The sequence below is a fragment of the Micropterus salmoides genome, unplaced genomic scaffold (genome assembly GCF_014851395.1).
Source record: "Micropterus salmoides isolate LMB-PRFRI ecotype aquatic unplaced genomic scaffold, ASM1485139v1 Ms_hic_scaffold_1593, whole genome shotgun sequence".
Taxonomy (NCBI): Eukaryota; Metazoa; Chordata; class Actinopteri; order Centrarchiformes; family Centrarchidae; genus Micropterus; species Micropterus salmoides.
This window is the reverse complement of record NW_024040700.1, coordinates 900-26,562: the sequence shown is the minus strand read 5'-3', so window position 1 is coordinate 26,562 and position 25,663 is coordinate 900. Positions and strand designations below refer to the sequence as shown.

The 25,663-nt window shown below is 40.5% G+C and overlaps 1 protein-coding gene across 1 annotated transcript; it reads right to left on the bottom strand.

The window, feature by feature from the left end:
* Nucleotides 1–2,292: 2,292 nt before the first annotated feature.
* On the bottom strand, nt 2,293–17,934 carry LOC119904871 (the record flags this gene model as incomplete). Its single annotated transcript, XM_038721522.1, has 6 exons — nt 17,792–17,934; nt 16,628–16,651; nt 14,949–15,064; nt 4,017–4,052; nt 2,905–3,632; nt 2,293–2,652 (listed from the first exon to the last, which is right to left on the bottom strand). Coding segments are annotated over exons 3-6 (1,240 nt in total), but the record flags the coding sequence as incomplete, so codon positions are not given.
* Nucleotides 17,935–25,663: the final 7,729 nt, after the last annotated feature.

Below are 25,663 nucleotides of genomic sequence, written 5' to 3'. Positions count from 1 at the left end.
CAAGCTTTAATCAGAAAACAGAGAAATGATTTACAAGAACATAGAGTACAATAATATGAGTACTGTAAATACTGAGGATAATTAAGCCAAATCCTTTCTTTATTTCAGTTCAAATACAAAAATCTAAAGTATAACAAAGTATAATTGCTGTGTCCTAAATAACAAATGTGAGCGCGCTAATAGGCTAAACTAACATAGTGAATGGCGCACATAACAGGTCTGCCATAGTAAAACTACTGCTGTGGATCTTTCTCATGTTCTAACAAATCACTTCACCTGAATCACAGCTCTCCCAGACTTAACCTACCCTTTGCCACCCCTTTATCTGCCCCAGCGCCATCCTCCACCTCCTCTACGCTTACCCCCTTGTCTTCTCATTCCTTGCCCAACGCCATCCTCCACCTCCTCTACGCTGACCCCCTTGTCTTCTCATTCCTTGCCCCAGCGCCATCCTCCACCTCCTCTACGCTTACCCCCTTGTCTTCTCATTCCTTTGCCCCACGCCATCCTCCACCTCCTCTACGCTTACCCCTTGTCTTCTCATTCCTTTGCCCCAGCCATCCTCCACCTCTCTACGCTTACCCCCTTGTCTTCTCATTCCTTTGCCCAACGCCATCCTCCACCTCCGCTACGCTTACCCCTTGTCTTCTCATTCCTCTGCCCCAGCGCCATCCTCCACCTCCTCTACTTACCCCCTTGTCTTCTCATTCCTTTGCCCCAGCGCCATCCCCACCTCCTCTACGCTTACCCCTTGTCTTCTCATTCCTTTGCCCCAGCGCCATCCTCCACCTCCTCTACGCTTACCCCTTGTCTTCTCATTCCTTTGCCCCAACGCCATCCTCCACCTCCTCTACGCTTACCCCCTTGTCTTCTCATTCCTCTTCCCCAGCACCATCCTCCACCTCCTCTACATGACTCCCTCGTCTTCCATCCTCTGCCTTTCCTCCCTTGCGCAGCCCCTCCCTCCCTCTTCCTCCTTTACGTCTTCTCATTCCTCTGCCTTTTCCTCCCTTGCGCCAGCCCATTCCTCTGCCTTTTCCTCCTTTGCGCCAGCCCATTCCTCTGCCTTTTCCTCTCTTGCGCCAGCCCATTCCTCTGCCTTTTCCTCCTTTGCGCCAGCCCATTCCTCTGCCTTTTCCTCCTTTGCGCCAGCCCATTCCTCTGCCTTTTCCTCTCTTGCGCCAGCCCATTCCTCTGCCTTTTCCTCTCTTGCGCCAGCCCATTCCTCTGCCTTTCCTCTCTTGCGCCAGCCCATTCCTCTGCCCTTTCCTCTCTTGCGCCAGCCCATTCCTCTGCCTTTTCCTCCTTTGCGCCAGCCCATTCCTCTGCCTTTTCCTCTCTTGCGCCAGCCCATTCCTCTGCCCTTTCCTCTCTTGCGCCAGCCCATTCCTCTGCCTTTTCCTCCTTTGCGCCAGCCCATTCCTCTGCCTTTTCCTCTCTTGCGCCAGCCCATTCCTCTGCCCTTTCCTCTCTTGCCCAGCCCATTCCTCTGCTCTTTTCCTCCTTTGCGCCAGCCCATTCCTCTGCCTTTTCCTCTCTTGCCGCCAGCCCATTCCTCTGCCTTTTCCTCCTTGCGCCAGCCCATTCCTCTGCCTTTTCCTCTCTTGCGCCAGCCCATTCCTCTGCCTTTCCTCTCTTGCCCAGCCATTCCTCTGCCTTTTCCTCCGTTGCGCCAGCCCATTCCTCTGCCTTTCCTCTCTTGCGCCAGCCCATTCCTCTGCCTTTCCTCTCTTGCCCCAGCCCATTCCTCTGCCTTTTCCTCCTTTGCGCCAGCCCATTCCTCTGCCTTTTCCTCTCTTGCGCCAGCCCATTCCTCTGCCTTTTCCTCTCTTGCGCCAGCCCATTCCTCTCCCTTTTCCTCCTTTGCGCCAGCCCATTCCTCTGCCTTTTCCTCTCTTGCGCCAGCCCATTCCTCTGCCTTTTCCTCCTTGCGCCAGCCCATTCCTCTGCCTTTTCCTCTCTTGCGCCAGCCCATTCCTCTGCCTTTTCCTCTCTTGCGCCAGCCCATTCCTCTGCCTTTTCCTCCTTTGCGCCAGCCCATTCCTCTGCCTTTTCCTCTCTTGCGCCAGCCCATTCTCTGCCTTTTCCTCTCTTGCGCCAGCCCATTCTCTGCCTTTTCCTCTCTTGCGCCAGCCCATTCCTCTGCCTTTTCCTCTCTTGCGCCAGCCCATTCCTCTGCCTTTTCCTCCTTTGCGCCAGCCCATTCCTCTGCCTTTTCCTCTCTTGCGCCAGCCCATTCCTCTGCCTTTTCCTCCTTGCGCCAGCCCATTCCTCTACCTTTTCCTCCCTTGCGCCAGCCCATTCCTCTACCTTTTCCTCCCTTGCGTCTGCCCATTCCTCTCCCTTTTCCTCCTTTCCGTCTGCTCATTCCTCTCCCTTTTCCTCCTTTGCGCCTGTCCTCTTTTGTGTTTTTACTAATGCTGCTGCCACTCGGTTTTCTGCCACCTGTTTTAAAATCAAAATTTCCATTGCCATAATTATCACCCGTTTGTGAAGGGGAGATGCTTAAACCTGTGTTAGAACCATCATTTCCATTATTGCTATCAAGCTCACTTTGGGAGGACACACCTCCTTCATCTAAATTATTTTCATTGCCATAACTAGGATCTGTTTGTGGTGGGGAAATGCTTTCACCTGTATCAGACTCATCATTTCCATTATTGCTACCAAGCCCACTTTGGGAGGAGGAACCACCTCCTTCATTTAAATTATTTCCATTGCCATAATTAGGACCTGTTTGTGATGGGGAGACACTTTCACCTGTATCAGACTCATCATTTCCATTATTGCTATCAAGCCCACTTAGGAAGGGGGAACCACCTCCTACATTAAAAATATTTCTTTTACCATAATTAGGACGTGTTTGTGATGGGGAGATGCTTTCACCTGTATCAGACTCATCATTTCCATTATTGCTATCAAGCCCACTTTGGGAGGACACAACATCTGCTATATTTGTGGGGGAAGGTTGTAGTTCCTCTGAATAACAATAGGGTGTAACTTGTGTACCACTAGAGCAGCTTGTGCACTGCACCACATCTCCGTTGCAACGGAATATATTGCTCAGACCAACTGACTGACCAAGCCGCTCAATGGCTCCACGTAGGTCTTGTTCAGGTATGGATTTACTACCACGCGGCTTGAATACATTGGAAAACACCACAGCATAGTTCTTCCACTGTTTAATCATTTTTATGCTGTTGAGAATGTTCCAGCGACTCGATTCACTTGCACATCTTTTATCACACGGGGAAGCAAGAACGTAGAAAAGCAATAAATCATTTTTGTCATGATCGCTCACCAAGGTATTAAAGTTTTGTAGAGTACGGTACTCTGCATGATCAGCTCTGCCATCTTCAATTTCTGTAGGACAGTTTTTTTTAACATCAGCCCACGTTTGACCACATTTTGCTGGAATAGACCATTGCACACGTCCCTCAGGACACTGATCCACAACATTGGGCCATCTCAGAACTGTAGCTGCGACCATCCTCTGACTGGTGTACACATCACATCTCTTCAAAATACTTTGCCAGACTTGTTCACCAGTGTCAGTCACTTGACTGATGTCATACATTTTCCTGTCACTGTTGTATGGGATGCTTACAGCCAGACTGAACATGGGTTCTCTTCTGTCAGAGGAAACAGATAAACAAAATGTAAAGCAGGTGTCATTTAAAACAGTATATTGATAAAGTTTAGAAAGTTAAATAGATTTAACCAAACTAAACTAAACGGTAGACTAAAGACATCTGTTATTTGAACATGAAATAGAAGAAAATTTAAGTTAAACCTTTTGTCTTGAACTTTATGTAATTTTGTGACTTTTGAGAGTGGGTGTATGGAAAATCCTCACTGACATGTAATGTATAATGTAGCATTTGTTCTGTCAGTCTCAGTGTGTGTTTTTCTATTCAACATTTGCGTCTTTAAAAAAAAATCTTTCTCTGCTAAAAAGCACATTGTAACTGTCGTGTTGAAAAGTGTACATACGTAGTGTTTATGTTATCACTGACCTTTGGCCTTTGCTGCCCGTGTAGCTTGGTCTATACCTGCCAAAGGAAACAGACAAAATGTTACTGGTATGTTTGATCAGTTGATACAGAACAGAAGTTCATAAAGTTTAATAGATGGAAGGCTGGATATTAGAAAAAGATTATCAACACACAACAGCCCAGTGTATTAAAGTGTGTAAATATAAATGTATTCGATAAGCCCAATTCAGTATCTTCAAATCTTTTTTGAAATGGAATTGCAAAGTCAACTTGAAAACAGTTTGTTCTGTCCACTGGATTTGTTATTTTAAACTGGGAATGTTTTTTTAATCTGATAATACATAAGCGGATGTTAAAAATATCATATCAATAAAATTTTTTTATCTAAAAACAGCTATTGCATAAAGGAGGGTCTTTGTATAGATTTAAGTAGGTTTTAGTTTGTTTAGTTTTTTATTCGTATACACAAACAACAGCATGAAACCCATTAATAGAACTAAACTAATAGAACTACTAGGTCCAGCAAAGGTCCAGAAGTCATGCGCTTATACAACGAACCTCTACTTAAGAAAAAAAGAAAAGAAAGGAAAAAGTACTTAACTAATGAATACAACATGATTTAGCAAAATACAAGAGTTCACTAAATCAAGAGGCAACAATCACAAAATATACCTGTAAAATTAAAGAAAGAATTGAATATACCCGGGATCTAATTACATCACAAACTAAAAGTTGTAGCAGAAAGGGGTAGGAGAGTAGCAGAGTGGGCCTTTTGCTTTTGATTGAGGGTGTGGTTTGAGCAGGAGGTGATAAATTAGGCTCCTGTGAGCTGGAGGAAGGGAAGGACAAACATTTCATGCATGGAGGATAACAGAGGAGTGAGAAGTTCAGAGGAAAGAGAACATTTGCTGAATTAATCCAGTTTTGAGCCATCTTGGCCTTAGAGTGAAATTGAGATGCATATTGAAGTGCTGGAGAAGCAGTGGTACCAGGAACTGGCCAGACAAAGGACTGTAGGAAACTTTGCTGAACCCTGAAGTGGGTGTGGACCTACTTGGTTGCAGCTTGGTGCTTCCTTGACGTGGTGGACCATCAAAGCTAAGGCCCAATCCCAATAACCCCCCCCCCCCCCCCCAAACCCTGTAAAGCCTCACAGACTTTAGGGACGTAACTTGGAAAGTGATTGAGTGCAAGAGGCTGCAAGTATGGAACTCCCAAAGTGTCAGAACTGGATGAAAGAATAAATAAATTATTGGGGAAATATATGCAAGAAATAATGAATTAATGAAAGAATAAATAAATAAATGTGGAAATATAGGAAAGAATAAATCAATTAAAGAATAAATACATACATTTTTCCTTACGAAACCTAATGTCATTGCCATTCACTTAAGAGACTTGTAATTGCTTTTCCTTTGCAAACGCAACCTGCCAATCGATGTGTTTTGGACTGCCCACTAAGTCCAACTAATCACTCATGGAAGTGTTCGTTTCAAGGCAGCCTCACTCTGCTAATTGCAGTCATGGAACTTGGCATCATCACCTTGTTGTGCCTTATGGAGATTTTTCATGCAAATACCGGATGGATGATGTCTTACTATGCAGTTTATTGTACTAACAGACCTTCCAAGAAGCATGTGCTCCAATTGGTAAGGTAAATCCTAGCATTTTATTAATGTGTTGTTAGGAATAATTAGCAGGTACTGGTACATTACATTAGGTCGTTAGCTTAGCCATTTAACTAGCTAATTAGCCAGCTTCAAGCGCGACAATCTGTGCTAACGATGCTCAAAAAACAATAGTATACGCAGGAATCAAAGCGTATTAGAGTGTTTGCATTTAATGTGATAAAACTTTGGATCAAAAGTAATCAGAGAGCTGATGGTGCGCCGCATTTCGGTAACTGTTAGGTAATGTTTGTAACTCCCTTCTTCTAAGTAGCAGACAATAATACATATAAAAGCAATTACAAAAATGGTAAACAGAAATAAACTATATTCAGTGGAGCAGTGCTGAGGATGAATTTGAGCTCAACAGTTGCTACATTTTCCATTCATACCTTCACCAGTCTGTAATCTGCATTAGGCTTCATTAATCGAAATGAGCTGTCATCCAGGCTGTGTGCATGCAGTTACACAGATCAGCCATTTACAAAATCAGGCAAATAGCTTTTCAGGCTTTATTGTTCTACTAATAGAACTGAAATCCAGTGAGCGCACACCATGGCACTGGTGGCCTGCTGGAAAGCAGCCTGCATCGCTCTTTCACAAGTCGTCAAGTAAAATACTTGACACCTTCCATTAACGGCTCACTTAAAGCGTAGTCTCTGCAGAGCAAATGAAGACTACACACTGTAACATCTAAGTCAAATGATCACTGGATGTATTCTGATATATTAACAGTATCCTGTTGATGTAAAGATGGACATAAGCCTGTTTCTTTCACATCGGTTATATATGTTTTATAGCAATGTGTAGTGAACAACGGTGTGGATTTGTGCATCTTATATTGAATGAATTTGGAGCTACTCCAAATTTCTCTCTCCTCCCCCAGAGAAGAAGGGGAGGGGTCAAAGTTGCTTTCTTTAAGTGCTATCCCCGACCATAAAACTGGTGCCTCTTTGATTCCGAAGCTGATAACGCAGGGCCTGGCAGTTAAAATGACAAAGGGACACGAACCAGCCATTAGCATTTCCCTCAACAGCCTATCAAAACTGGCCCCCCCACACATGTTTCCGTGGCAACTAACCTTACTCTTTGTTTATTATCCCATCATAGGGATACTCCTTGTCTCACCTAGGTGTGACATGGTCCAGAGAGCTGAACTTTCAATGTAAAAGGACTGCAGTCTCCAAAGACTCAAAGCATTTAAATAAGTTTAATTAAATCTTTAGTTACTTGATTACGTTTGCCTCTATTTGAGTAGTAACATGTTGTTGCTATCTTTTGTTGATATTAGTGCTGAAAAGAAAGTTACTTGTGCAGTGTTTTTATCTTCAGCAAGACACTTCTTTCATCTAATGTAATCAATGCCTGTTCATAATACTTTCCTACAAAATTCCTTTAGAAAGGATGATAAAGAAATGTCTTACTATACCCTTAATCACCAGCTTGAATTTAAGGATGAATCAACCTGAGCTCCCCCAAGTGGACAAAATAAGTATTACATACCCTCGTTGGAAATGCCGTTAAATGTATAATTATCCTGACCAATAATGTGACAATTGTTTCCTGTTACCAAATGTTTAGAACAGTACAACCGTTCGACCATTGAGGTTCGATTGTGGAAAATATTTGATGATAATACGCGCAAATAGATTTCTTTTTAGACATTAAGTTTAGAGAGGCAGTCCCTTGGGAAACCCGAGACGCCCCCTGGGGAACCACGCCCTCTGGCTCTCTTCTCTTCGCTCTTTGCTCTCTGCTCTGCCCAGCTCGCTGGACGCTTCGGCACGCGTGCGGCGTGCCTCGCCAGGCAACGCCCTCAGAGTCAGCCAGCGAGACAGGCCTTTTGTTCGCCTGAAGCTACACACGTGAAGTGCCGCAACATCGATCTTCCCTCAGTTTGTTTTATTTTCTTTAGTTTTGTTAAAGTTATCAGTCCGTTAAGTTACACTGAACTAATTCAGGAACGACCAAGTTCCATTTTTAAGCCTTTTTTGTCAACTTCACTGAGGTCAGACCAAGCCACGTGGTCTCGCCAGCGGCCACAAAGGAAACCTGAAACAGCCGAATTGCCAGACGGAGGACGTCATCTTCAATCAGACACGGAGAACCCCGGAGAATCCCTAGCAAAAAGCCAGGATCGGCAGCTAGCGTGGGACCAGCAAAAGGCCCAAGAAGGCCACCGAAAAGCAGTAAGACTTAACACACATTCTGTAGTCAGGGATGTCCCTTTTAACTCCTAAACTAATAACTTACTTTCATTGGTTCTTCTATGCCGTATGAATCAAATGCTTCCCACAATCGAACCTCCAGGCTCATTGTTCAGCAAATGTTTATGTTCCCTGTATCCAACCATCTTTTCATCACATTAATTAGAGAATAAATTCACTGTAATATAATCAAGAACTGTGTGTGTTGCCTATTTCTACGTCCCTGCCAAGAGAATTGACCCTTTAGATATGAGACTGACTGACTGATTTAAGATAATTGAGCGATTATTAACTAACTGATCACTAGTAATAATTGTATAATTATTATTATCTGGTGGTGCCCTGGAACGAGGAATAAAATTAGATTTTATGAATATTAAAATTCATAATTGGGTATTAATTCTCATAAATTTATTAAAATGCATAGCTAAATTTAGGTTTGCTACATAATGGAGCCTGACGGTGAGTCCATAAACAAAATGTCGCCAGTGAAACTAATCTTGGCTTTGACTCAGCAGCTACCAGCTGTTATTTATTCAGCAAACAAAAAATTCTGAGATGCACAGAGAGAGAGAAAATATGGGTGGATAAAACCGTCCTGTTGGGCTTTACGCTTTCCTCTGTATGAAGGCTTACCCTGCTTCAACAACGAGCTGCTCCCGTTTTACTGCCACAGTAATTGTTTGCGTTGTGAACATTAGATGCTTTAGGAATAATATTATTGTATTGGCTGCCTGTGTTACTGCAAATAGTGACTGGGCAGCAAGCGTGATATTTTAAAATGATCTTATCAATATATTCATGGAGATTTAAAAAGGAAAATAATTATATTAATCAGAAATAACTAAATTACAGATAGCAGATTACATTCCCTAGAAATAACATGTTGCACAGCAGCTGTTTCTAAACTGATGAACAGCAGATTAATTACATTATTAAATATATTTTACTTTTACTTGAGTAGGTTTGTCATTTTACTTTTACTTTTTATGGGAGTAATTGTAGTTTTCCTTGAGTAAAGGTTTTTTAGTAGCTACTCTACCCACACTGGCCAGTGGTACCAATACTAACCTGCCAAGGTGAACATGACACAGACAGCAGAGATGAGGGCAATAGCAGAACAGTCAAAGCCAGCACTGTCCAAAGCACCAGTTTATGGTAAGATGATGATGGCAAAGAACCTTGGTGTTTGGTTTGATAGTAATTTAAATTTCGAGCAGCAAGCACAAGCACAAAGCTTGTTCAATCATGTTTTTATCAATTTAGAAATATAGCAAAAATTCAATCTATGTTAACTTTTAAGGACACCGAGACCATTTTACACGCCTTCATCTCATCACGCCTGGATTATTGCAACAGCCTTTTCACCTGTTTAACCCAAAAATCTATTGATCGACTCCAGACTGTCAGGCTTTTAACCAGAACAAAGAAATATGACCACATTACTCCTATTTTAGCTTCATTACACTGGCTCCCAGTATGTTTTAGAATTGACTTTAAAATTCTATTGATCACTTTTAAAGCTCTTCATGGCCTCTCGCCTTGTTATATTTCTGACCTTTTAGTCCCATACACACCAGCACGTACCTTGAGATCCTCGGGCAGAGGTCTGTTGTCTGTTCCAGAGTCTCGACTGAAAACTAAAGGGGACAGAGCGTTTGCTGTCAGGGCCCCGAGGCTCTGGAACAGCCTGCCCGAGGAAATTAGGTCGGCTGAGTCAGTGAACTCTTTTAAGTCCCTTCTTAAAACATACTTTTATAGGAGAGCCTTTCCCGATCTTATTTGACTTTATTTTATCCCTTTTATTTTATTCTATTTTACTTATTTTATATTTATCTTAAATGTGTATTTTAGTCTTTTCAATGTTTTCATGCTTTTATCTTGTATTGTTTTTGTATTATTGTCTTTTGGGTATTATTGTCTTTACACTTGTTAAAGCACTTTGTAACTTGTTTTTGAAAAGTGCTCTACAAATAAAGATTATTATTATTATTATTATGATATGGCTTATTTATTTATTTATTGTATTCAAGGGCTCAGCTGAATTGATTTCTGATTGATTTACTTTAGGAGTTTAGGTTTCTATTTTTGAAAATGTATTTTAAAGGTTAATTTAGTTATGTACTCTACTTTCATAAAATGCAGGAATAAAGGTCTCTAAAGATCCAGAGACCCCGACAAATGCTTTGTCTGGAGAGTGGGCTGAGCAGGGACAAACTCCTGGGCCACTTTTTTGCCTCTGTTTGTGACCATCCTTGACCTTAAAATCTTGCGGCCTGAGGTGTGTATGTGTCTAAGCTACGTGTCCATCAACAATTTGAAAGTGGTCAAAATGTTCACACAGAGACGAGCATCCTACAGTATTTTAAAAGGAAGAGGACAGAGGTCACAGGAGTAGTAGAAAAAAGGAGAACAAGCTTGTAAGTTGTATGGATAGCTACTAGACATTCTAAAACTCACGTAGTAAAAAGACTTTGTTAGGTCAATAGCATGTCATCAGAGTTTGCATTGAAGACAGTTCTGTGTTCACAAACATTTTTTGCAGGGAGAGTCAATGCCAAGTGAGACACAGGGAATATCACAGACAGCTTACATCAATTGAAACATTAGGATAACTAAATACATTTGTACTGTGGCTAGCTACATTAATTAGCAGCTGTTCCATGGTTTTTATGGTAGGTAGTCAGTGGAGTTTTGTTCTAGTATATTACACTCTCTCTCTGACTGTGCACCGAATCTTCATCCCTCTCCCCCTATTCTCCATATCTTCTCACTGCAAAGACCCTCTTTCAGCCACACTAATAAGTACAATCTGTTTTCAAAAGTCATTAGAAATGAGCATTTAAGTGCTTTATTTAAAATAAAATCGGGGAGGCATGCCCCCGAACTCCCCTAGCATTTCAGTGCCCCCCCCCCAAGATTCAAAGTCACTCCTACACCCCTGTGATAGCTTGGGGGGAAAACTGCTCAGCAGTCTGGTGGTGCGGCAGCTGAAACTTATCTCTATATCTCTTCCCAGAAAGTAGCAGGGGACTGTTGACGAAGTTGCCTATCAGAATGAAACCAACGTTGTAGCTAACGAATGACATCTGCAATGGTGTGTTCACTGTGGCTTTACTTGGTCTGTGCTTGTAAATATCCACTGTGTGCACATCCAATAGATAACAGCTCTCTGTGTTTCTCTGAAAAATGCTAAAATGGGTTGCTGTTAACCTGGGCGGCCCACCCCCAAGTAAAGTCTGTGTGTGGGGAAACACTGAGTACTAGTTCAATAACACATAAAATGAGAGCTAAATGATAAATATACATTAAGACCAAAATTGAGTGTTAAAAGTGGTGCCTCTGGCATAGATTATTATTGCATATTTGACTAAATAGCAGCAAATATTAATATTGCACATTTGAGTAAATAGTGTATTCTGTAACAAAGTTAAATAAAATGGGACAACTATTCCACCTGCTGTTATAAAGTTGTACCTGCATCAAGTAACGTTATTAATCACTAAGGGAAAGGATTATGGATAATTTCCAAGCAATGGAGAATTTACTATTAGGTAAGGTGTGAATATCCGTGGACTAAAGAATGATAACTAAGTTGAAAATCACATAAAGGTTGAGCTAGCCTTATTTTGTTGAATATTAGATTCAATTCGCCATCTTTAAATGAAGTTAACCATTCATTTTGTGTTCTCTCCAGGGTAGCTTGCTAACTTTAACATGGTGCTGTTTTTCCAGACAGGTTGTTGCTGCTGTTTGTCCACATGAGATGACGATTCAACACTACTGTCCTTTGTCATAAATGCAGGTATGTTGAATTTGTTGTTCTAAAGAGTGTAGTAGTATTTAAACATTAAGTGGATGCATTTGCTGTTATTTTGCTCCTGTATGTTGACCTGTAACCAAGTTGCATAATTGTTAGCATAAAATGGAAAAATACACCTAAAAAGGTAACATTTTCATGCATGTTGTTCTGTTCTCACAATTTAAGAGGGACAAATTTTGTTGTTTCATTTATTTAGTTTACTTATTTATCGAATGGTGATTTTAAATCCATTATATGATCAATGTGTTGTTGTGTCAATGTGTCTTTGGATTTGCCACAAGACAGAGCATGCAATGTTTGTCCACATGCGATGACGATTCTACACTACTGTCCTTGGCTACTGGCCTAAATGCAACTGTGGTGTAAATCAGCAGTTACTATAAACCTGACGAGCTCCAAAACATTCAGTTAGACAGGTGACATACCACAGAGTCATACATGCTATCCTAACTGTTACATGCTGTAGAGGTCATCATGCTGAGATGATCTCAGAGTACAGTAGGTTTATGGTATTTGGGATTTCGTGTATTTCGTGTGCATTGTCAATAATTTTGTATTTTGAGGTGCCAGGGGAGCAGATTGCAGAATCGATCCAGATGTGGAGCACCTGTGTCCACCTCTACCCGATATAAAAGTCCCAGCTTCCAGCTCGTGTACCTTGCTGCTTTGCTTAACCTTTTGTTTTTCCTTTTACTCCACAATATATGCACACTACTGATTGAAATTATGACACTAGGTTCTATCATTATAATTACTGTTAAAACAATTTATTTCTAGTCATACAAAACAACTGTTACATTTGTAACCTTTTAATATTGATGTATAAGTTAACATTTGCTTATATGCTAGAAAGTTCAAAATGAAAAGCTGATGTCCAAAAACACCAGCATATAACATTTCTTTAAGAGACAAATGTGACATTCACTGAGAAGTTACACTATGTGGAAAACAAAGAATTATCTGCACACTGAATATTTTTGAAACCCCAAGGTGGTGTACTTTATTGCGAGCTCTGAGAAGGTTTTGAGTGGCTAACACGTAGGCATACCTATTTAACACAGGTGCTTTCAACCACCTCAGTTTGCAAAGTTACAATTTATGATACCCCCTATTTGGACTCATAATTACTCAGTATGCAGGTCATTCTTTGTTTCAGCACTTACACACAGGTTGGTTTGGATGTGTACTCCTTTTATGTTTCAACTAGACAGAGCAGCAGACAAGGCACTCTTCAAACTTCAGGCTCTGGTACTGAGTGTATGGTCCTATTTTGTCTTTAAGTCTAAGGTAGAAAGTGACAATACTTCTGCACACAAAGAAATATACTGCATAATTGGCAACATTTTATGTGAAACCTGAACCATTTGAGTATTTTCACTTTTCTATTTACCCTACATGTATCTCTCTAAGCAAGAGTTCAGTCAGTAGTAGAGACAGATGCAGTGCAAATATATATGGAATTTATTGCAATGTGAACCATCAACAATATTTTAAAACAGCCATGAAACACAAATGGGTAATGATATGGCCACGGCTACCAACCACCAACTTTGACTTGCTTCTGGGGGTTTAGCCGATTAGCTACCTCCATGCTAGCAACGCAGAGTAGCATATTAGCTTGGTAGCCAGAGGTGAATGGTTTCAGAAATCAGGAACCTCAGCTCCTTCAAAACAGCTGTTCAGAAATCACTGGGTGGACACATCACAACCCAAGCGAAATCGGCCGGGCAAAATTCAACACAGTGGACGCTGTAGCGCTACTGCTGACTAGTGTTTGGGGGTGTAATTGCAGATTGACGGACAACGGACGCACAGGTATAAATGCCTGGCTACCTGCGTAGCCTACGGCGTAGCTACTACGTAGCTACTCACGTAGACTCTACGCAGGAGTATAAATCGAGCTAAAGCCCTCACAAACTTGTGTGGACATTGGGGCCCAATCCCAATGTCCACACTCACAGACTCACAGACTTTGAGGCTGTGAGGGCTTAGGGCTGTCCCACGGTCAAATCGTCAAGTCCACGAGGGTTCTCTCACGGACATTTTGAGCCCTTTATAGACACTTTTTGTAAGTCCGCATTTCTGCAGACTTTGGCTGAGGGAATTGCCCAAAGTTCATAGCGCTATGACGTGAAACACAGGGTTACCGGGGAAGCCGGAAGCAAAAAAAATTTCACAGCAATTCCACGTTATAAGAGAAGAAGAAGAAAACAGTAAACAAACAAGCATCAACACGCTCATGTTAAAATTGTTAAAAGTTTTCTTAACTTAAGTCAGAGGAATGCAGTCACCTTATTACACACTTAGTTATTCAACTATTTATTTTAGTTTTTGCTTAATGATGCTGTTTGACCAACAATAGTGTATTGACATTTACCTCTCCTCCACTCTGTAGGGCCAGAGCCTGCAGGACTTAAAATCAGGTAAAAACATTAAATTAAAAAGTATGCAACCTGTTTCAGCATCGTCAAGGTGATAAAGTGGCAAAGGGCTGTCCCGTTCCTGTTTACAGCATTTTGAGCCCTTGCAGCCTCTTAAACTAATCACTTTCCAAGTGACGTCAGTAAAGTCTCTGAGGGTTCAGGGATTTGGGTTTAGGGGGGACATTGGGATTGGGCCTAAGTGGGGGAAGAGCTAGACTCTCAGCACATTTAAAAATAAAATACCCGTTACAGATTTTCGATCGTATATCAACAATAAATACAGTTAAATCAGACAAAAAAGAAAGATTTTTACTACGTAGCCTACTTAATCATAGTAGAAGCACAAAAAGCAAGCACTAATCACCAAATCAACAAAATCTAAGTCCGGAAGGTAAAACGCTCTTATTCTGAAGTGCTACCTGTGGTAGTTGCTAGATGCACCCGTCAAGACGAGAAACTAAAGCGATCCATAGAGAGCTTTAAAGAATGTAGTAGAAGCACAAAAAGGACAAATAAGAACAAGTCATTAATGGCAGGCTACAAGCTTCGCTGCTGAAATGCTTCTGAGAGGCTTCCAGTGGAAGTTGCACACATGCAGCCTATGTCCATCCCTCAGAATTCCCATGATGCATGAGGGTGAAGGGAGTTTTGTTAAAATGTACTAATAAGTTGCCATTTGTTTGAAATACAAATGTTACTTTATGATTTATTAAAACGTGTCTCATAGAATAGTGTGTTTGTTGGTAATTCTCATTCTTGTCATTTTCAAAAGATAGCAAACTCTTGATAATGTATACTTTATTTGAAGGAATTTCAACTGAAGTGAAACTCACTTGTTCAAGATTTCTTTTACAATTCCTGCAAGTTCGTTCTGGTCCACATCAGCCAAACTGTTTCCAGCAGACAGGAACAAACCCAGCGTTACAGCCATCCAGTACAGGACAGCCATCTGAGAGTGATAGACAAACAGCACCAGCAGAGAGGATTAGAATCAGGGATAAGAATAATAAAACACTAAATACATTACAATTTCAAAATATATTATCTGCAACAGGTTGTTGTTAAACACAGTGTTCACCACATGCTGCCTGTATAGTATTTACACTATATCTTACACATTATGATGTGCTCTAAAAACATTGAGCGAGGCTACAGTAATGAGGAAAAATGTGTCAAATAGTTTGCTCATTCTTGAGAAATATAGCAACACATTTAAAAGTCAAACTTTTACAAACTGTAATCCATACTCACTGTTCAGAAATTGTTCTCCGGCTATTTCATGTCACAGTCTGACCAAATAGTCAGCAGCTGTTATTGATTTCAGTGAGCAACAACACAGCAACCAGCCATTTCAGGACATAAGTGGGATTCTTATTTTTGCTGGACATTAATTGACTTAAAACATTTGTAACATTATGTGGTCTTTGTTTGCTGTGAGTCTTAAGCCTGGTATCATAACCCAACACTGAGTAGTGTCATGGAAATTATATTCCTGAGGAGGGGTTGAGCAAATAATTGAGTTTCCAACCAACCCACAAAAATAAAACTTCTGTTTTATCCAACTGGAATAACTATTATACTAGTAGAAAGAAGTAGGCCACATTAGCTGAAATTCTAATAAATACACTAACATTAACCCTAGTCAAACCTTAACAAGAGCGGTGTAATAATAGAAAACTGTTGTGAAACAACTGAATTGTTGATTCTCAACTTATTAGCTGTTGAATTGTTACAAATAGCCTAAACTATCTGAAGGTAGACAATCCAAACAAAGCTTGTAATCTATAAAATAAACATTAATAATATTATATTTACTTTATATTTAATGTTATAGACTATATTATTATATTATAGTAATATACAATTTTAAACTACTTGCTTACATGACAGAAGTCAGTAACACAACTTAAAACTCAAAATTAACTGACTATTTACTTAACATGGGACTTGAACACTGTTCTCCTGTGTCAAGGTCCTGGGTTTGACCTATTACTTCACTCCACCTTCTAATGACTTGCTATTTATGATATGTCATCCTGCTTCCTCCTTTGCTACTGTTGTTATGCCACTAAGGGTTGCTGCCACAATAAATGAAAATCGGTGTAGCAATAACGTCCTTCCAAAAATTACCAATTTGTTAGTTTTTCTGTGGAGGACAGGCTGGATTTGGTACATTGAGTCCAAATCAACAGACACAAACATTAAAGTGTTTAAATTTTCCCTTTTTGTCTGACTTCAGATGCTCAGTTGTGTTTTGAACTAAATACTAATATTTTTATGCTAACATGCAAGGTCAACACATTAACTCGCAAGTTAGCATTTTAACATTTATACATATCAACATAGTAAAGGTGTACTATTCTGCAGTGGTAGTTTTTGAAGTTCTGAGTTGTTTGTGATGCTGTAGGAAGCCATTGTAACTGCTGTCAATCCACACTCACTATAGCTGCCGCTGTCTATGAAGGAGCAAGATTTAAAATGTTTTTGAGGTGCCCTGATTGAGAATGCTTACCCTCACTGCTGCTGCCAACCGGATCTAAAAACAGAAAAGACACAACACCAATAATAGAAGTAAAAATTTGTATCTCATTTTAAAGGATATATTCACATATTTTCAAATCTGTCTTTCAAATAGTCAGGTGCAATCCTGCTGTTTATACTGGCCATTAAAAGATCCCTTCTTAATGTGCTTCCAATGGAGCAGTTGGGGGACAAAATTCAGACTCAGAATCTGTTTTATTGCCAGTTATGTGTACACATTGTACATTGCTCACGATGTGCTTATTCATACAAAAATACAAAATCACAACAATAAAAATAAAATAAAATCAGACACAGACTTCAGTATAGACAACACAAATATACACACTATGAACAAAAACATATAGATATATTGACAAATAGTGCAGTGAGCAGAGTGCAAAGGATGCAGGAGTATGTACATGTTGGAGGTGGATGTGATTTACAGGTACATATTAATGTACACATGTACACAGTGCAATGAAGCATAGTGCAAAGGATGCTGGAATAAATAAATAAAGTATTTTTTGCAGGAGTTATGACTTGAGTTAGGTGGATTGGTATACAGTATCTACAATATGACAATATATCAGTATGAACAGCACTGAAATAGAGAATGGTGAATAAATTATAAGTGTTAGCCAGTAAACAAGTGGCTCATTAGAGGCAGAGTTACTGAGTTATTGTACTAGAATTGTTCCTGACACTGTGAGTCAGAAATCAGCTGTTCATCAGGTCAATGGCTTGTGGGGAGAACCTGCGAAATTACTAACCCACCCATTCAACAGGTACAAAAACACAATATCAAAAACAAAAAGAACTTCTGCAGGTGTTTAACAACACTTTTGCAAATACCATATATGCCAAAATGGCTCTTACAGGTGATTTGTCATTTTGTTCACAACAAATTATACAATGTTTTGTTCATCGAGATCTGATGTGTGATGTAAGTGTTCCCTTTGTTTGAGCAGTGTACCCAAACAGAATCTTGTACTATAGGACAATAACTTTGGAAAATACTAACTTGTTTTGATTAAGTTGGGCAGCTAACTGAGAAAATCGTGTACAGAGCACCTAGCACTCAACTCTCTGACTCAACTCTATCTTCCAGGTAGTGACAGAACTTCACTAATAAAAGTAAAAATTGTGTACCTACTTTGGTGGAGAAAGACGTCTATCAGATGCAGTTGACTCTGTTTCCTTCTCAGTGCAAGGTGCTGTCTCAGTGAATACAGTTAGAAGTGAGTTACATGTTTGTAGAGGACAGCCTGACACGGACAAACCACATGCCCTTATTTGAACATGTCTCTAAGTTATGTAGAAGAAAGAACAGGAGAAAAATATTCTGCTGTTTGATTTAGGAAGTTGAACAAAGACCGAATCATTTATATTGACACACAGCCCTTTGGAGGTCTTTGATTGGCTGATACAATACTTAAGGAAGGGGTTTTTTTCTGTAAAGTAATTTGGTCTATAAAAAAACTTTTTGCACGTACCCCCACATTTTGCACGTACAGGACGCGCCAGACCGTCTCATATAGAGACGCTTCCGGGAGCGTCTCATAGAGAGGACATAACTATGTTTTGTCACTTTTTCTGAAAGCGTTGGTATCAGACGCCCTGAGATGAGAACAGGCTGGTCATGGGGGTTATTATGAAGAGTTTTCACTATTTATCAAAATGGGGGATTATTCCTTTAAGTAAGAGACAATAAATCGTGTTTCACAATAGAGGGCATGTGCATGACGTCACAGAACGCAGTTACGCTCACTGAGTGGCAGAAAGACAGCATCAGTGTTAGCTTGAATCAGCTAAAACACAAACAACACATCTAAAATGGGAAAGAGCTGGACTGCTGGTTCTTTGGTAAGCAGTTAAGATCACTGTCGAGTCCGACTGCCTTTAATTTGAGCAAATAATCACTTCCCTCGTTATGGCTAATTAGCAAATAATTAACCAGAAGACATTTTGAGTTGGGGCGGCACGGTGGTGCGGTTGTGGGTTCAAACCCCGGCCTTTCTGTGTGGAGTTTACACGTTCTCCCCGTGTCTGCGGGGGTTCTCTCCGGGTGCTCCAGCTTCCTCCCACCATCCAAAGACATGCGGACTAGGTAAATTGGTGACCCTAAATTGCCCTTAGGTGTGAGCATGAGTGGTTGTTTGTCTATGTGTGGCCCTGCGATGGACTGGCGACCTGTCCAGGGTGTACCGCCTTTCGGCCGTTGCCAGCTGGGATTGGCTCCAGCCCCCCCGCGACCCTGTACGCAGGATAAGCGGTTGACGATGGATGAACATTTGGAGTTGTGTTTGTTTCCACCTGATGAATGTAAGTTCAGTGTTCACTCTTCTTTTAGCTATTTGTTGGTCTCTAGCATATGCGGAGAACAAATATCTGACTCTTTCTTCGAGAGCTAGTGTCTAAATGTGTGTGTCTGCTGTTTGGTGCTGGGCAGGTAGAGGACAGCGGGTTTATCAGAGCTGTTGTCTGCTGCTGCTGGAAGCAAGGATAATGAGAGCGCTGAGACTGAACCAGACATGAAATACACCATCAAACCAAAATAATGAGAGAAAAGAGACTAAAAACTCAGTTGCTTTTTCTTCTGTTCTTGAAAGGCCTTTTGAGATTTTTTGCTTTGTTTCTGATGAACTTGCTTTGGACAGTATTGCCAAATCAGCCCCTTCATCCTGACTTGCAGATTGAAGATGGATATTTCAGCAGAAATACAGAAGGAAATACAGAGTCATGTTACTGCCTCCTGCACTTGTGCTGTGAGGTAACTCTGACAGCAGGAGCTGGCTGCACCAGCTGTTGTTAAGACTAGTTATAGCATAACTGTTTACTAAGTTGAGATAAAAAGTAAAACAGGTTGCACTCCACAAACAACTCTTTTGTAGGATGAGTTCTTACTAAATATTTAAAGAGATAGTCCTATCCATAGTCAGTGTTTTACCTGCAGTATATCAGAATCAGAAATACTTTATTGATCCACGAGGGGAAATTCTGTGTCACAGTTGCACACATTGCACATCAAGGCAAAAGGAATATGAATAAAGATAGAAAGTCAGTATATAAAGAAGTATAGAAATATCAGAGTAAAAATATAAAATACAAGGAATATAAAGGATTGTGGATTTGTACAATATTTACATAAAAAGAATTGTTATGGTGAACAGTAATAATGAATAAATAGTAGAAGCAGAATTGCAGCAGAGAGTGTTGCTCATTAAGTATTTAAACAGGTACTATTGCACAGAACAGATAACAATGCCCAGTTTAAAACCGTGTGTCAGACACTTAGAGGGAGGAGTTATAAAGTTTGATGGCCACAGGCAGGAATGACTTCCTGTGACGCTCTGTGGTGCATTTTGGGGGAATAATTCTTGCACTCAAAGTGCTGTTGTGTACGAGCAGCACGTCATGGAGTGGGTGGGAGACATTGTTCAAGATGACATGTAGTTTGGACAGCATCCTCCTGTCTGACACCAACAGCAGAGAGTCCAGCTCCACCCCCACAAAGTCACTGGCCTTGTGGTTTGTTGAGTCTGTTAGCATCTGCTACCCTCAACCTGCTGCCCCAGCATGCAACAGAAAACAGGATAGCACTGGCCACCACAGACTCATAGAAGACGCTTTCATCTGTATTAGAACCATAGTTTCCATTAACGATATCAAGCAAGCCCCCTTTGGGAAGAGGACACACCTTCATCTGTAGTAAAATAATTTCCATTGCTATCATCAGTTTGTGAGGAGGAAACAACATCACCTGTTCCACAATGGAATATATTCTCTAGACCAACTGAAGTCCCGATTGAAGGGCTCCACTACGGTGTTCGTCAGTATTGATCAAACCACTGTGGGGTCTGAATATTGTAGAAAACCCAACAGCATAATTATCCCATTGACAGATGTGATTTATCCTTTGGAGAATGCTCTCACTATGTGTTGCTTAAACATTTTTCAACACATGGCGCAACCACCCTGTTGCCGATGTCACCTCATCATTGTTGATCTTAATCTTCACCTTCTTGTTGAGGAAGATCAACAAGAAAAGTGGGCTAGAGCAATGAGGTGGCACCAGGTTTGGAGCAACGACGATCAAGCAGCAATGGTGGAGAACCGGGGTTGATATGCAGACAGGGATGAGGTTGATTGCTGGCAGGTGTGGCAGGCAGAGGAGGTGGCTGACGAGATGCAGGTACGGGTGGCTGACTGGGCTCAGGAGCGGAGGGAGAGAGAGGGAGAGCACACAGGGGGAAAGGAGGAGACACAAACAGGCAGGCCAAAACACCAGGTTAAAAAGAGAATCACAAGCAAAAAAAAAGGAGAAATAAACAGGACACTCACCGTCAGCCGGGCTGCCACCACAACAGCTTTGTGTGTTACACTTGATAAACCTACAGCAGATATAGCCTACTCGGGCGATGGTGGTGCCTGATTAAATGTAGCCTAATTAAGATGAGCTTGAACATCAACATAAGTGGGTTTTTAGTTTGAAAAACAGGACAATATTATATAGCTGCAGTACCTGAGGCTGCATCTATATAGCCTAATATTGACTCAACGTTCAGTTTTTAACTCCCTAGCAAGTGGAAAAGGAACGCTTTAGTGAGAATCCTCTGTTTTTTTTAGGATTAATTCAGTGATAGTTGTCAGTACATCCAGTGGTTCACAGCAAACATGAACTGTTATTAGTTAATTGGCGAGCTGTATATTAACGATTCATACATGGTTTAAAATGCCTCTCTACACTGTTTCGAGCTGACCTTTATTTTCTTTGTGAGATGGAATAATTTAGAAAGTTCTGCGGAGTTCAGACTTCATCCAGCCAGAGGGAATGACCACTGACAGTCCAGGATACACAAACACAAGTCTCCTGATTCAAAGGTCCTGGCCCTCCTTTCACCCCAACCGTGTTATAATGTCTTTTCTGTCAAATATCACAAAGGCCTACCTGCCTATACTGTCACTGACGCTACAGGGCTTCCCCCACTGCGTTGACCTATGGCTCTATGGGGATCCTCAGTGCGTTATAAACGCAGATAGGCCTTGACCATGCATCCATATGTGACGAGTCGGGGAGTAAAAACAGCATGGTGATTCGTGGATTCAGAGGATGAAACAATTGGGTCAGAGAACATGGGCCAGTTATGCACTGACCTACACTTTTGTTTTATGACTTGATGATGTATACTAGGTTAGGGAGAGATAGCTAGTCAGACTTCATGAACTGACCCTGCTTGTTGGTGGTCAGGGAAAGGAAGGCAAAAACACAGAGCTCTGGAAGCTTTATTCATTTATTTGTAATAAAACTGATTCATTTTGACCAAAAACGCCTTCTCCTATTGCTTCATTAAAGAACACGCAGGACCAAGGACTACACATAGTTTAAAAAGTAGACAGGTGTTTGTAGCCAAGGGATCTCGACCAAGCGTCCAGATGTGACGAGTTGGGAGTAAGAACGTGTTGAAATTACAGCTCTAGCCACCCTTTCTGCACGGTCTATCGATACCCTATTGCATCTTCACCTCACATTGCTTCTAGTGATAATCTGAACACATCCGGAGGTAGCAGAAATATTTCAGTAAATCTCGACTCACTCTCTCAAGATGCCATTTACAATTGTTGCAAGCCTGTTCAGGTCCACAGCAGCCAAACCGTTTTCAGTGGACAGGAAGAAGGCCAGAGTTACAGTCATCCAGCACAGGCCAGCCTTTAACAAAAACTATCATTATAAAGAGGATTCAAAACAGGGACAATAATATATGTAAAGTATATGACAGTGTCAAAATGTAAATACAAGTAGGCCTATTTAATCTGCTGCATTTATTATATTTTGGTGTCACATTTACATGTAATATATAACTGTGCATGAAAGACACCTTGAAGTTGTAGTTCTGTCTTTGATGTTCAGTAGGACTACAGTAAATCTTTGATATTTAACATTTTATTTTTAAAAGTGTAGAGGAATTAGGTAGCAGTTGTTAAGGCCAACATTTACAAACCTTTCCTGAAAATCTCCACACACTTACTGTTTGAACAGAGATGTGATTGCTTAGCTTACAGAAAAGTAAGAACAAACTACATAGTCAACCCAGAGTCACAATGTCAAACTGTATCCAAACCACAGCATAATATTTTTCTTCACCGAAGATATGCGAATTCACTTTGCTGTCTGTTACTCTCATAAGTTGTGACTACAAATTCTAAGCAGGTTTAGTGGGTAGGTGTGTTTACACAGGACAAATGACGGAAGAAATATAGTCAGAATGCAGACTAGAAAACATTTGCACTATTCCTACTATACCTTGCAATTAGTGTTCAAACTAGTCAATATTGTACTTAACTTTTCAGTTAAATGCACCGTAGGTTTATTGTCATCGTTTTCATTAGGGTTTTTGGGGGGTTGAATTATTTTTGTAGATGTGGCTCGAGCCTCCAGTTTCTTTATGCAATGCATTTTGGGACAATAGTGTCCATCAAGTTTTGAATACTTATTTTGTCTCTTTTTATGTGTGAACTAGGACTGTGGCTGGGTGCATATAGAAAAATGTAAAGATCTCTAGATGACAGGTCCCACAACCACTCTTGGCTTCCACAATGCTTAATGCTTTATTAACTTTTTTGGGAAACAAGATTTTTTACAAAGTTTCAGGAGAGATTAGACTCCAAAAAAGGACCTGTGATTGTATAAGTAGAGTTATAATTTGCACTTGCTAATTTCCTTATTTGAACATGATGTAATGTCTCGTAAACTCTGGTTGACCCAACTTAATTTATAACATGGTGAGTTTTCAGTTTTATTGCTTACATCAAATGATGCCTCACAATATATGTAAGAGACTGAACCAGACAGGACATGTGGTGAAAACCAAAACTAATACTTTAATGTATAGTTTTTCTCTTCTTTCATAGATATTGTAATTCAAAGTGTTTTTTTTTATGCACATTGTGTACTGTTGCTTAATCCTCAGAAAGGTCCTTCGCTTTGTGGAGGAAGTGTTTTGTGTTTCTCACAGTAAAACCACCTCTTCACTCTGACTTGCAGGCTGAGGATGGAGATACAGAAAATGACTCCCTTCTACACTTCTGCTATGAGGTTAAAAAAGAGGAAGCGCCAGGAAACACAGTTAACAGCACAAACAGATGTGAACAGTGCACAGTAAAGGTTAAAAGTGCACGTGGATATTTTATTGATACATTTTTTTCTCACCAACAAAATTATGAATAATGTGTTTTGAAAAATTTGTAAATTTCTTCTTCTAGCTAATTTTCTTTGATTTCAGGCAGAATAGTTTGGTAAGATTTTAGATTTTTTTCCGGTCAGTCTCAGTGTTTATTGTAGGGTAATTTAGTGTGTTCTTATATTGTACAGTAAGTAGGTAAGCACTTTGTAACATTGTTTTGAAAAGTGCTCAATAAATAAAGATTATTATTATTGTTACTATAGTGACATTTGTGTGCAGTACACTGTTAATCACAGTGAGGAAGGAAAGGTTCGGTTAAATTATGGAATATAAAAGATCTTTATTTGGGAGTAAGATTTGTTGTGGAACAGATAAACACACTGTTATTAAATGATTGACATACAGATAGAAGAGAATAAACGCTGAGCCAAGCTTTAATTAGACAGTAGCAGAAGTATAGGGTACAACGTCATGAGAATATAATGCAGTAATCAGTAGCTTATTATTGTTTTTAGCCCATTTTTTTGGACAACGCAGAGGTTCCTTCTATATTTACATTGCATTGCAGGCTTATTGTGCAAATAAACCTTTCTCATAGCATTTTTATTTGTAAATTAACATTTCTTCGTGCAAGATATTTTTCAGAACAAATGCTTTCAAAAAGTGGTGGCTACATGTCCCCAGTGTAAATGACCCTCCCTCCCTACAGGTTGAGCTACTCATGCTTACCGCTTCACCTCCACTCTCCTCCTGCTCACTTTCCAAGCCACCCAAGCCTACTCCTCTGCCTGGCTGTGGCTACAGGTCTCCTTTACTCCTTCAAGTGCCTGTGCCTGCATTACGTAAAGTAGTGCATTTACATTTATTCATTTTAGCTGAGCTTTTACCTGACTACAATTGCTATACATGTCAGAGTCGCACGCCTCTGGAGCAACAAGGGGTTAAGTGTCTTGCTCAGGGACACAATGGTGGCTCACAGCACACCAAAGCACGCATCTATGCGCCATCACCACCCTCCTCATAGTAAGAAATGTGATTGGGCCAGCCCAATGTCAGTATAGAAAATTACCCATGGCCCGCTGTTTGTGCTCTATGGGCCGATTGTTGTCCCATTTTTTAAAAACAATTATATAAATAAATCATTTACGTTGCACCGGTTCGTCGGCACGGTATACCAGATTAGCAGTACAGTGAATGAATAGCAAATATAGTGTAATTTTTTTCCTTTCTCTTTCATTTTCCAGTATTTAGTTTAATGATAAAATTAATTGAGTGAAAATTAAAAGTTATCTCCCCACACACAATAAAAGAGGCATTTTAACGCTGAAGGCTTTTAACTTTTGTAAATCACACAGTGGCTGGAGCTATTTGTTTCTTCTGTATACCACAGACACCGCTGTGGCAGGAAACGTTCCCAATGCTCCTCATTTTGTTTAACCGTCTGAAAGGAGCACCTACAGGGCTTCTTATGCAGCTTTTCTACAACATGAATGAGTGATTGCATCCTTAAAGGCTGGGTATCAAACCATGATATCTTTAAGCACTTTGAAGATTTTTTTTTTTGTCCTTGGATCAGATTTAAGTTGTTTTTTATCCCCAAACTTGAAATTTTAATTACTTTGGTCCTTGTCGCTGCTAACTCTACTGACTGTCCTGAACAATACTCTGACATAAATGGGAGTCATTAAATCGGGGTTAGCATAGAATGAAAAGAAACAAGTGCATTTAAATCATAAGGAATCTTTTTATCTCAGTAGCTGGAGGTTCGTGGGACTGCTGTGGATCTGAGCTCACGTTCTAACAGATCTACAGGGACATGCACAGAGATTTGAGACGAGTGGTAC